The sequence below is a fragment of the Hibiscus syriacus genome, unplaced genomic scaffold (genome assembly GCF_006381635.1).
Source record: "Hibiscus syriacus cultivar Baekdansim isolate YM2019G1 unplaced genomic scaffold, ASM638163v2 tig00113123_pilon, whole genome shotgun sequence".
Classification (NCBI taxonomy): domain Eukaryota; kingdom Viridiplantae; phylum Streptophyta; class Magnoliopsida; order Malvales; family Malvaceae; genus Hibiscus; species Hibiscus syriacus.
In genome coordinates, this window is record NW_024063443.1 from 46,756 (window position 1) to 59,876 (window position 13,121).

The window sequence follows — 13,121 nt, forward strand, 5'->3', positions numbered from 1 at the left end:
ACAGCGATGAATCAATAGAAAACCGTAGGGAGACCTTGTTTTTTCGATAAGATTTCGTGATGATCTCCACGACAAATGACAGGATTACACGATGAAGAGAAGGTCAGGTTTTGGTCATATGACGACGGGAAACACGAGGGTGATGGTGGTGTACGCCACGGACGGCCAAACAGACGATCGACGGTGAAGAACTTTGAGGTCGAATGATATTCTGGAAACTTTGGTTTGCATCCAATGGGGAGTTGATTTTGGGTGTTTCAAAATCCGGTCTAGCTCGTTTAATAGATATTTTTATTATTATAATCTTAACAATAACTTAGCCTGAATGATAAAGGAATTGCTTGGCTTACCTATGAACATGAGTTTAACCCCTATCAACCACATAAATTTTATTTACTTACCTTTTTTATCATTTCCAAAGTCAAAGGTTGATGGGTAAAACATGATTTAAGGCCCTAAACTATTTGAAAGCTTGCAAAACACCCTCATGTTTTGAAAAGCATGCAATTTGGTCCTTAAAAATAAGTTAATTAAATATGATAAATTAAAACTAAAATCGAGGTATGACAGTAATAAAGAATATTGGTTAATTAATTGAAATAAAAACATAAAATCACTTTTGAGGAATTAATTGAAATTGAATAGATTTAGAATTTTATAGGTCTCAAATTGAATAGGTATTGATTAATCAAATACATGATTCAATGGGCCTAACCAACGTAGAACAGTCCGAATATGAGAATCTGGATTAGATGCATAATCCCGACTATGGACTAATTTGCTAAGATTTCCTTAAAAGGGCCTTCCATCGATCCATGCGTTTTTAAGTTGGTTAATAATACAAATGGTAGGTCAGCGTGAGTTATATTTATATATATATATATATGATTGTTAATGATGAGTGACATTTTTTTATAAAACGATAATATTAATAATTATTTTTATTACTTTTAAAATAGTAGTAGGAAAAAGAAATTTTTATTTATACTTTAATGATCATTTATGTAATTTACTCAAAACAAAATTGTTAATCAAAACACTCTTCGTATCCAAAAACGGAATCTTTGCCAACTGCCATGAAAGTTGAAATTGAAACCCTTTTAAATAGGAAGGCCCCTTATAAAATCACCCCTTCAGGCCTCATCACCACCCCTTCCTCGAAAACCTGCAAAAAGAGTAGGAAAACAATGGCTACATTCTCCACTCGCAGCTATACTCTCTCTTTTAATCTCCAAATCTTCATCTTCATCTTCCTTACAGCAAAACCCATTTCCTCTTTTGCGCATCCGGCCCTCGACAACAACCTCTGCTTTGATCCCCACATTTCCCTCTTCGGTGATGCGAGGGTTGTGGATGGAAGCTCTACCGTGCAGATCACGCGCTCTCACGCGCTAAGTTCCGGGCTTTTATTGCTGGACAAGCCCTTCAAGTCCACATTAGCATGGAATGTGGGTCGACCGACGTCTTTTTCAACCGAGTTTTCCTTTTCCATAGCTCCTGGTAATTCCGACGGTTTAGCTTTTGTTCTCATCCCTAATGGTTTTCACACAAGATTTCAGGGACAAGGGATTTTTGGTCTTTCCGGTGAAAATACGTTTCTGGGTGTTGAATTTGACACGAAGAGAGATGATAAAGCTGGGAGCTTTAATGCTAACCATGTACGAATCGATATTCATGGTCTTGAATCCGTCAAGGTTAGCAATTTGTCATCACTGAATTTAGTGTTAAACAATGGGGATGTGTTGAAATCTTGGGTTGACTATGACTCAAGCTCAAAACTTTTACAAGTTAGATTGAGTAAGCGTGATGGAAATAGGCCTTTGAACCCAGTTCTAGCATACCAAATTGATTTGATAGAAATGTGGGGAAATGAGGATATTTTTGCTGCCATAATATCAACGGCCGATGGTGAATCTTCACAGACTAGTAGCAATGTTAATGTTTATTCATGGAGATTTAGGGTAAGGGCTGTTCCCAGTTCGATGCATTCGTTGCGTGCTGATCCGAGAGGTTATATGGATAAGGATAGTGAGGAAACTAGAGAAGAAAAGGGGAAGTCTTGTTCTTTGACAATTCTAGCTAGGTTGATTTTCGCTACTGGATGTGGAGCCTTGTTTGCGTTTGTGATGCTGTTTATGTGGGCGATTTTTGTTAGCAGGCACACAGTGTTCCCCGTCAAGTGTGAACCGGGCCACGAAGATTTCAGGTACGAGAAGGTCAATGTGATTGTGGAGAAGAAAGATCAATGTAATAAAGTTTAGCGGATGGAGTTTATGAAGGTTATGATTTGAACTTTGTGTTGTTGCTGTTCTTGTTGTTACGATTGTAGGTATTCGGCTAAGCTTCGTATACTGTTTTTGTGCGTTGCTGTATGTATCCTGTAATGCAATGCAGTATTGTTTTTTTTAGGTGTAAGCACATTCTGAACATTTCTGAAATGTTGTATTCTTTGAAATGCATGATCCGTTGCTTAGACCCCAAGTTGAATCTTTTATATGCTTACAGGTTTTGAAAACTTTGGTCATGGCAATGTTCTCTAGACTCACTAATAACACCGTGATCTTTGTTATTTGTACAAAGTTCAACGCTATATTTATGGTCTTGGGTTTTCTGCATACCCTGTCTCTCCGTCTTCTCCTCTCCGATATTTGAATTCCGGTAACGGTTAAATGGAGGATTGTTTCTCTTAATCCTACATTCAGACCTTCATCGACCGTATAACTCGAAATTGCTCTCTTCTTTCTCCTCTCTGATCTTGAAGTTGCCAGAAACAATCAAAAGGAGGATGGTTTATCTTTCTAATCCTCATACGAACCCTCGCCCACCGTGTAGATCCACTTTGTTATATGTCTGAATAATGATCAAATTAAATTGGAACTGATTCCTAGACTGCCAAATGATTAAAGAAATGTATATGCTTGTTGATCTTTTCCTTTTCCTTTTTTATATTTTATACATGCTTCTCATACACCCTTAGCATTTCTTTTTGTTTGCTCCATCAGATAACAAGAGAATCCATTTGTTCCCCTCAACTTTCACTTTCATGTATTCTTTGAATTTCTTTAGACAAGCAAGTAGTGTTGAGCAGAATGTCATTTGATTTGTGGGAACAAATATTGGATACAAGTTTCATTTGTATAATACAAAGAGTGCAACCCTTTCTTTAAAACAATGGTATTCCCCCTCCGCACACATGGAATTTTTCTTCTTTTCTTTTCTTCAAAGTGTTACATTTGACCTAAATGCTCAGCCCTTGTATTGATTGCTTCAAGCTCAAACCTACTTGGACTCAGCTTGAGGTTGGACAGAGAGAGAAAAAAATTTCTTTAGCACGAAAGGCTCAGACCTTCCATTGCTGGAAACGTGAGAGAAACCCTAATTTCCATTCTAGGAAACACACTATATCACTTCTCGCAGATGCACCCCGGATATGGATTCGCATAAAAGCTCTCCTCCTTTTTCGCTGCTTTTCCAGGCTTTCTTAAAACCGCTCCCCCTGTTCTATTTGCATGCAGGGTCTTCACCTTCATCGAAAACTCCTCTCACGTTACCATTCCCTTATCCATTCGATCGATCAATCTCACAAAGCTTTTCCTGCAACATTTCCCAAATCTAATTCGATAAAACCATGTTTTAATCACTTTTTAACTTATGATTAAACCATTGTTTAATGGTTATACGTACTTGTCTGGTATTATAGTTTTTCGGAAACTTCGTATTTACGGTGTCCCTGTACTGCTTTAGCCATTTTCTGTCGTAAGTGAAAACGAAAACGTCACTCTCCAGTGCGACGGTGTAGTCGACTGCTGCCAGCTTGTTTTGGCGATCATTGAAAGGAGACAATTCATCATTCGACGCTAAATTTGAAGGAGTGTATAGATTTGGGTACTTGGCTTGGAGTGCCTTAACACCATCCTGGCCATAGATATTCCCAGCCTATATGTAGATTTTGGTATCAGAAGGGAACCCGATTGCCTCGAGGAACACGGCTACCTCCCGTGGTGTCATCGGACATACGCCTTGTCACGTTCTTTCTTCACCATCGATGTGCTTTTCCTTCCAGTGTCGGATGCTACGTCGCAGTTGCAGTAGCTCGTCGTCTTCGGCTTTGCTTAGATTGTGACTGCAACCAGTGAAGGCAAGCATGTCCTTTTCATATCTGCACACAAGTTATCGGTTAACAAATTCAAGCCATCACTAAATGTTTGAAGTTGAGGGTTTAGGGGGTTTTATTTTACCTTAAATGAAGAGCAATGCAAGGCTTATTATCGGCCCTGAGCCTAGTAATCAACTTATAGGCAAGTCCTTCGATCTCGTCAGTGAATTTAAGCGCTTCGTACATCACACGGCAACGGAGACTCTGAATAGGGTTTGGAAGGCCATTGTTAGCCAATCGGCTGTTGGTTTGGGTGAAGTTAATCACCTTATGTTTCTTCAGCAAGGAAGACATTTGATCTCTGTAATAGTTTGCCTACGAAAATTTAATCATTTTAACACCAAATCTTAAATTCTAAACTGATATTTTTCCAAGAAAAAACTATACCTTAGAGTAAGAAACTGGGGCTCGTTCAAGAGCTTTGATCGATGCATAGGCTGGTGGGAGACGATCAACATTACTTATATCCTCTTGCAGATATTCAACGAAGCGTTTCCAATCAAATATGTCCTTAAAATCACTGCACAAATTACTTGAATGAGATATACTTTTTCATTGTTTCAAATAAATAAACCCATTTAATATTTTGAACCAAAAGTTTTGTAAAGATTGAAATTAACCTTGGGTCAGTCCAGAAAGAATTGTGGTCTAAAGATGGGAGAATCAAAGTGGCATTCATCACTTCTGCAATGGCAACCATGTCACTTATCTGCAGATAAATTTATATTAATTAATAAATTAAGATAAAATATATCCAAAAAAATAAAATAAAAAAAAACTTACCCCTGTTTTCATTTGATTCAATCCGCCGTTGGAATGAACAAGAAGATAACCATTTGTAGGGTATGCTGAAAATAAGTAAACTAGTAGTATTACAAAAACAGCCCAAGCAAAAGAAATTATTAAAATAAAGCAGAGATGAGAGTAATTAATTTAACCTACTTTTTTCATTAGCTGTTTTTTTATTTGAAAAATGCCTAAACATCATGGTTTTCAGAACCGGATCGGTTAGCGGATCGATTAGCGAACCGGTCATGCTATCGATTTACTGGTTCAATCGGTCGAATCAGTCCGACCGATTGGAAGAATCGGACGACATCATAATTATTTAAAAATTAAATAAAAATACCAAAAATATTTAATAAAAAATAATTTTTTATATCACAAGTTATATTCAAAGCAAGTCATAACATATATAAGTTAAAAACCATAAAATCAAGTGATATAAAAGTATTCAAATTAACTACAACATAATATTTAAGGTAAAACATATTAAATAATTAATATAATTATATAAGTATAATTAAAAAAATAAATTTGGGGCTAAAAAAATCATAACAAAATGATATTGTTTGGTTTAATTTTTTTTAAAAAAACAATCTCATATGGCTAAGAAACATAGAAAAACATTCCAAAAGTCTAAAGAGTAAAAATATGAGAACAAAACAATCTCACATGGCTAAGAAACATAGAAGAGCATCACAACTAACTTCTATAAATAATAGAGGTAATTTGGCATTCACTTCAATCGAGCTCAAATTTTAGGCTTCAATCGAGCTTCTAATTTTTTTTTGAGTTCAAGTCTTTTTTAGTTCAAATTTCAATATTATATTTCGAGTTTGAGTTGAACTTGATAATTTTTAGCTCGTGAGTTTGAGTTGAGTTGAGCTTACTTTTAAAGTTTTCAAGTTCGAGTCGAGCTCAGAAATACTCGAGTTCAACTTGGCTCGTTTAACAAACGACGTCGTTTGGTTTAATTTAAAAAAAAACAAAATTGGCGGTTTTTTTTCCAGTTTTTTTCGGTTTTCAGCCGGTCCGGTTCGAACGGTTCAACGGTTTTGACCGGTTCACTATAACGTTCAACCGGTATATATTGAACCGAACTAGATAACGATTTCCGATTGAACCGACCGATTCGATGGTTTTCAAAACACTGCTAAACACAGTAGGCTAGATAAGACAAGGGTCTTCTTGCATAGCAACACCTGCTTCCAGAGCTAAGAGGGCAGTGAGCTCATCAGGGGGTGAGTTGACACGGACCGGATCATGGCGAGGAGTCGGGGCGAGCTTAGCCGGTCTATCAGCGATCATATTCCCTGTTCTTGGAATCCATACAAAGGTAGTCTCCCAAGCGATCATTAGCTGATCTTTGAACACATTTATAGTACGAATCGGAAGACGGCTTGGTCCAAATATCAGGTATCTGACCATGCAAAAAAAAAAAATCGACATTAAATATAAGGTTATTAAAAATGAGATAATCAGTGGAAATGATTCGATTTCCAGCGCATAAGGTTAAACTACGCATCTTAGCCACTTATTTATTCTTATGATTATGTTTTAGTCACTCAACTATTCTATTTCAAAATCATATCTGATGTGACATTTTGGTCACATGTTACAAAATTAACGGTAAAATTGACATGTCACCATAAGGTAATGCGATATTATCATTGAAATCATATCAACAATTTTGTTTATTTTTTAATTGTGAATAGGTTGATGACTAAATACGTAGTTTACCATAAATAATATGCTAAATGTTTTGGTTAGTAAGATTTCTAACTGTGGGCAGGGATGGCTGATTCTGCTGGATTTCGGAAATAATAATATCATTGTCTCCGTCATTAATAATCTTATTGGTCCTAATAGAAATTTCGAACGACCTTTCTACAATGATTTTATCATGATTGATCTTCAAGTCACGAAGGGTGTTCAACAAAGCAAACTTAGCGACCACCGTCATGAAAGCTAGCGTCATCAACCCCCTAAACATGAATATAAACGAGTACCTCCTGGGGCTCGAAACCTCCGGCAAAAACCGAACTCTCCGGCGGAAAAACATCGAGCTTCTCATTGGACACGCATTGCCGTCGACCGACTCGAAGACTCGTCTCCTGGCCATGAACCTTAGGATCTCCGAAGACACGTAAGTAATGCTCGAGGAATCGTCTGCTATACTCGTTACCGAAATGGTTAACATATTTATAGGAACGCAGCCGTAAAAACAGAACATCAATGAACAAGAGATTCCCTGAACTAAATCCGTTTGAGAAACGAAATGGGTTTTATGGTTCGTTGTTTTTTTGTTGTCAAATGATTTGGCATTGTTGTCGAAATTTTGTTTTTCAGGAAGAAATGCGAAATGAGAGGCGAAGCCACCTCTTTGCTTCTTATGTATGATTATTTTTCGGCTGTTTTTAGACGTTAGTTTGTTTAGTGAAAAAAAAAATATATTGGTTTGTTAATTTTAATTTTTATAATTATATCTTAGGCTTTTGTTATTTTATTTCCAGGTAATCGAAGCTCTATTGTCGATTAAAAAAGTTAAAATAGATGAATTTTAACCTTCTTTTAAGTGTTGAGAGCAGTAGTTTCACGTTTTTAGTTGATTAACACGTTTAATCAGCCATGTTTTTCTCAATATATTTCCTATATTTGCTCTTGATTATTTTCTTTATTGCCTATTTGGGCTTTCATTATTTGGGTAAAACCAAATTAAATTGAATATATATATAGTTTTATTAATGGACTCATGATAAAAATAAGAGAAAATAACCTCAGTGACTGAAAATTCCTTATAATATACGATTTTAGCCAACTTTTTTACGATTTGCCAAAATGATCAACAAAATCGCAATGCGATCTCTAAATCGCAACGCGATCTCCATTATCGCAATTCAGTTTCCAGATTCGCAACGCGATTTTGACCATCGCATTGCGATTTTCGAAATCCGCATTACGATTTTAGATAATCGCAATTCGAATATGTAAATCGCAATGCGAATATGTAAATCGCAACGCGATAACACTTGATCGCAACGCGATAATACGTGATCGCAACGCGATTCTGACTATCGCAACGAGATTCTGACTATCGCGTTGCGATAATATAAAATCGCAATGCGATTTTCAAAGCGCCATTAGTATCGCAACGCTTATTTTATTTTCAAATTCCAAACACGAATATTTACCCGTAATCGCAACTCTTAACCTAAAACCTTAAATCACAACTCAGTCCCATCTCCATCTCTCACTCTCTACGACGATATCCGTCCCCATCTCCGACGAAATCTATCCCCATTTCTGACGAAATCCGTCCCCATCTCTAGCGAAATCCGTCTATCTCCATCTCTCAGAGCCACCCTCACAATTATTCACGATCAGAAATGGAAAATCAACCAAATCAACCACCGAGGGTTAGTTTTTTTAATTAATTTTATTTTGAAATTTTTGCATTATTATTAGGTTTTTCATATTGAAATTAATGATAAGTTTACTGGTAATTTCAATAATAGATTAACCATTTCACTTAGATTGCTTATTAAATTTATTCGATTGCTGCCAATACTGTTACTGTTTAGTCTTTAACCCTGTGAAGTTAGTATTTGTCTTTGTTTTGTCTTTTAGTTGAAGTAATGCAATTCATTCAAGTTTCAATTTTAGACAATGACCATTTGAAACCGAGAATCGCAACGCGAAATGAAAATCGCAACGATAAAATTCGCGTTGCGATTATCTCGTTGCGATAGCCATTTCGCGTTGCGATAGTCAAATTCGCGTTGCGATAATCATTTTTGCGTTGCGATAATCATTTTCGTGTTGCGATTTTCATTTTCGTGTTGCGATTTTAAGTTTCAGAAACTATTCTTCTTCTGCAAATTGAAACTTGAATGAATTGCATCACTTCAACCAAAAAACAAAGACACATACGAAATTCACAGTGTTGCAAAATTAAGTCTGAAGAATAAACTACTACGCTTTATGTTTATTATTGTTTTTGGTATATCTTCACAGTGTAGTTTTTGGTATATCTAACTTGGTATGTTTATTGTTTTTGTAGAACTTTTTTTTGGCTCAATTGACCTTAAGGAATAAAATAAGCCTAGTCACTACAATTGCGTCGAAGCTTTCACCTATACAAAGACAATTGTTTGAGGATACTTGCTTCGGGCCATGGCTGAAAGTACAACATCTTGGTGGAGATGCTATGTTGACCCATTTGTGGCTTCAGACCATGACACGCGATCTACGAGAGTATAGAAACGTGGTAATGAAGAGATATGGTTTCATTTTCCACCGGCGTATACGTGTTTTGGGCGGGAGGAGTTTTGCTTAATCACTGGTCTACGCTTTGGACACGATGATGTAGGTCGATACACTAGTCATATTACCCGCCCATCATGGTTATCCCGGGTTTTTCCTGAGCTGTCAATGGAGAAGCCGAATTTACACGTCGACGACTTGACGAAATTATTTAATAAGAAAGATGGTTTTACTCGGATGGATGACGTCGATGTTGTCCGAGTATGCCTTTTAGTACTTTTGCATACCGGCTTTTTAGGCAGAGAGGGCAGACAACCTATTCCTAAGGACCTAATATTATTGGTAGATGACCTAAATGCATGGAACCTATTTCTGTGGGGTTCGTATCTATGGAAAGCTACCTGGAATAAGTTGTCGCCTGCCTTTGATGACCGCAAAAGTTTGCGTGGCGATGGTTCCAAATACACTTTGTCAGGTTTTATTTGGGCCTTTAAGGTAAGAATTTCTATATAATGTTTCCAAAATTATAATTAATTATTTTAATAATTACTAATGTTTGTGTATTATATTGTTTGTAGATTTGGATATTTGAGGCTTTTCCCGACATGCAGACATATGCATTTAAAACTTCAAATGATATTCCTAGGGCTATTTCCTGGAAGAGGAAACGACGACTGTTGATTTGGGAAGAGTTACTACGGTATACGACAATAAATGATGTAAGTTAACACAAATACTACCATATATAAACAAGTTATTACTAGTATACATTTAACTTTATTTGAGCTTTTATATTGTTAGGAGGCCAACACTCTATTACAGAGGCTGACACCCACAGAGGCTGAGCTTCCCACTGATTGGTGGCAAGCTAGTAAGCGTTTTTTTGATGGCACGGATGATGAGCAGCCTCCACTTCGAGAGCCATCACCTCACCCAGAGCCATCACCTGATCGACCACACTATACACCTCTACAACGAGAGCCATCACCTATTCTGTCACATCATCGAGCCTCTTCTCCACCATCACCTCATTATAGGTGACCGGCAAAGATGCCACGACATTTATCTCCCTGTTCTCCACCTCCACCTCCACGGGATGAGTTAGAGGAGTTACATGATGAGGTCAATGCCTTGCGTGAGGAGGTCAATACTTTACGCGATGACAATAGTGAATGGCGTGAGGAGGTATCTACTTTACGTGGTGAGGTAGCGGCTCTACGTGAGATGGTAGCATCGTTGCAGAATGAGATTCATACTCTACGCAACGAGGTAAGTTTAAGATTTTTCATTTAACTTGATTTACTCGTAATTTCACTTAGATTAACCATTTCACTTGGATTGCTTAGTAAATTCATTCGGTTGCTGTCAATACTGCTAAACAGTTCTAAAATAACTTAGTATTTGTCTTTGTTTTGTCTTTTGGTTGAAGTTAGTAAATTCATATTTGTCTTTTGGATTGCTTAGTAAATTCATTCGGTAGTAGTTTATTCTTCACATTTAAATTTGCAACACTGTGAAGTTAGTATTTGTCTTTGTCTTTTGGTTGAAGTAATGCAATCCATTCAAGTTTCAATTTGCAGAAGAAGAATAGTCGCAACACAAAAATGATTATCGCAATGCAAATTTGACTATCGCAACGCGAATTTGACTATCGCAACGGGATAATCGCAATGCGAAAACGACTATCGCAACGCGAATTTGACTATCGCAACAGGATAATCGCAATACGAAAATGACTATCGCAACGCGAATTTAGTTTCGTGTTGCGATTTTGGTTTCGCGTTGCTATTTTCTCGTTGCGATAGTCATTTCGTGTTACGATTATCTCGTTGCGATAGTCAAATTCGCGTTGCGATAATCAAATTCGCGTTGCGATAATCATTTTCGTGTTGCAATTTTAAGTTTCAGAAACTATTATTCTTCTGCAAATTGAAACTTGAATGGATTGCATTACTTCAACCAAAAGACAAAGACAAATACTAACTTCACAGTGTTGCAAATTTAAGTTTGAAGAATAAACTACTACCCTTTATGTTGTCCTTGAACATGCACTAAACCTATATGTTGTCCTTTTAAATGTTTATATAAGTGCTTACTTCCGGAATGTTATATGATGCATTTTGTGAACTATGATAGAATAATGACTTTGGTGAATACCGTGCAAGTTTGAAACATATTTGTCTTTGTTTTCACTGTTTAATATCATGTCTGTTTATTTACTGATTTTATGTATTAATTTATTTTTAGCTGCCCGATAAGGTGGATACTTTACGTCGGGTTTTTCTTGCACGACGGGGTTCACGCATCAGACGGCGTGCACGTGCCATTAAGTCTCTGTTCACCCCAATAGTGCAAAGACTCCGTAAGAAGAAGCCCGACTCACCTGTCATCATTCAAGAGGCCCCTCCTATCGTTCAAGAGGCCCCTATCATCCCTCAAGAGTCCCCTCCCACCATTCAAGAGGCCCCTGTCATCGTTGAAGAGGTCCCTCCCAACATTCTAGAGTCCGATTCACACAGCATATTATATCGAATTATTGAGAAACCCCCTCCCATGCCAGACATGATGGATGACTATTGGCTTTCGTATAAGTTACTGGCTAGTACCATTCCGGCAGATGAAGTGGAGAGGAAAAAACTACCGGAAACAATTCTGGATAATACCCTTTGGGCTAAGACCGTAGTTGATTTTTATCTACATAAGCGGAACCATGGGTGTTACGCTGACATATACAAACTCAATGAAGATATGCATTTGTTGATTGATCGGTCTTGGTGGGGTGTGTTATTAGGGGTTGAAGACAAAGGCTATTTTGATGGGGGGTAAGTCTTATATTTTTCTTCTTATATTTCATTTTGATTAATTTTTTTTTAAATTTATGTAATTCACTAATATATGTCTTTTTTTTATAAACATCATATTGATGCATGGGTGTCACGTCTTCTAATAATAAGGAAAATCAAGAAAAATAAAAAAAATACGTGATATACAATTATGCCGACGTCTTTTCACGTAGTTCACATGAAGAATCAACGACAGGAATCATATGTATTGGCTAATGGACAAGCTAAACTTTATCCTGCATGGTGGGAGGTCGATAAGGTTAGTATTTATTTTTTAAATATTTTAAAGGTGTTATAAATAAGTGCGCAATTGAATTATTACTTATGATTGTATGTGTTTATCCCTGTTTTGGAACGTACTCATTGGCTTCCATCGAGCTTCAGCTTCCATCCCTGAAGACAATAGTATATGACAGCATGATAAATTACATATCATTGTCTGATTTGAGAGATATTATTAAGGGATGGAGCTCTCATTTGGCTAAATTCTTGGATGCGATTAATTATTGGACTTATTCTGGAAACAAAAAGCCAAAGAAGTTCAATATTACAGTTATCAGAGACGAGACCGCGCCACAAAAAACGCAAGAAGCCAGAGGGGATTGTGGTCCTCTCGTATGCATGTGCTTGGAGCGTTTGATGACAGGAAGTACACAGTTTCTACCTCCCACCTATAGAGATAGAGGTGCAGTAGGCTTGTGGTTTCGGTATTTTATGGCTAGAACGATATGTGCGAGACGCTGCCTACCTGCATCCGCATTATGAAAATGTCCATAAACAATTGGTAAGTCAATTGCAAGTATTGTTAAGTACCTAGAATTCAATATAATTTGTTGTTTGTTGGTTTTAGATGTGTAGAAAGTGTTGTTTGAGCAAATGTTTGGTTTCTGCAGGTTAATCCTGAAGTGAGCTGTGTGAAATTGATGTGCATAAACAACTGTCTGGGGTACACTTTTTTTTATTGTAATTGATTCTTAAAAGTCTGACTTGTTTAATTGATGAGAAAAAATAATATAATAAGAGTTGTTTTGTTTAATTGATGTGTAAATAATTCTTATTTGTTTAATTGATGTGTA

General features: G+C 36.8%; 1 protein-coding gene and 1 pseudogene across 1 annotated transcript; one reads left to right on the plus strand and one right to left on the minus strand.

Moving 5' to 3' along the window:
* Positions 1 to 1,046: 1,046 nt before the first annotated feature.
* On the plus strand, positions 1,047 to 2,481 carry LOC120185474 (L-type lectin-domain containing receptor kinase VIII.1-like). The gene has a single exon (XM_039189679.1). The coding sequence runs from the start codon at positions 1,077 to 1,079 to the stop codon at positions 2,259 to 2,261; it is 1,185 nt and encodes a 394-aa protein (XP_039045610.1). The 5' UTR covers positions 1,047 to 1,076; the 3' UTR covers positions 2,262 to 2,481.
* A 923-nt stretch (positions 2,482 to 3,404) lies between these two features.
* On the minus strand, positions 3,405 to 7,150 carry LOC120185512 (annotated as a pseudogene).
* Between the last annotated feature and the right edge of the window lie 5,971 nt (positions 7,151 to 13,121).

Bases quoted from the DNA above. Each gene is read 5' to 3' on its own strand.
- LOC120185474 (XM_039189679.1), top strand. From the start codon at position 1,077: ATGAAAGTTGAAATTGAAACCCTTTTAAATAGGAAGGCCCCTTATAAA.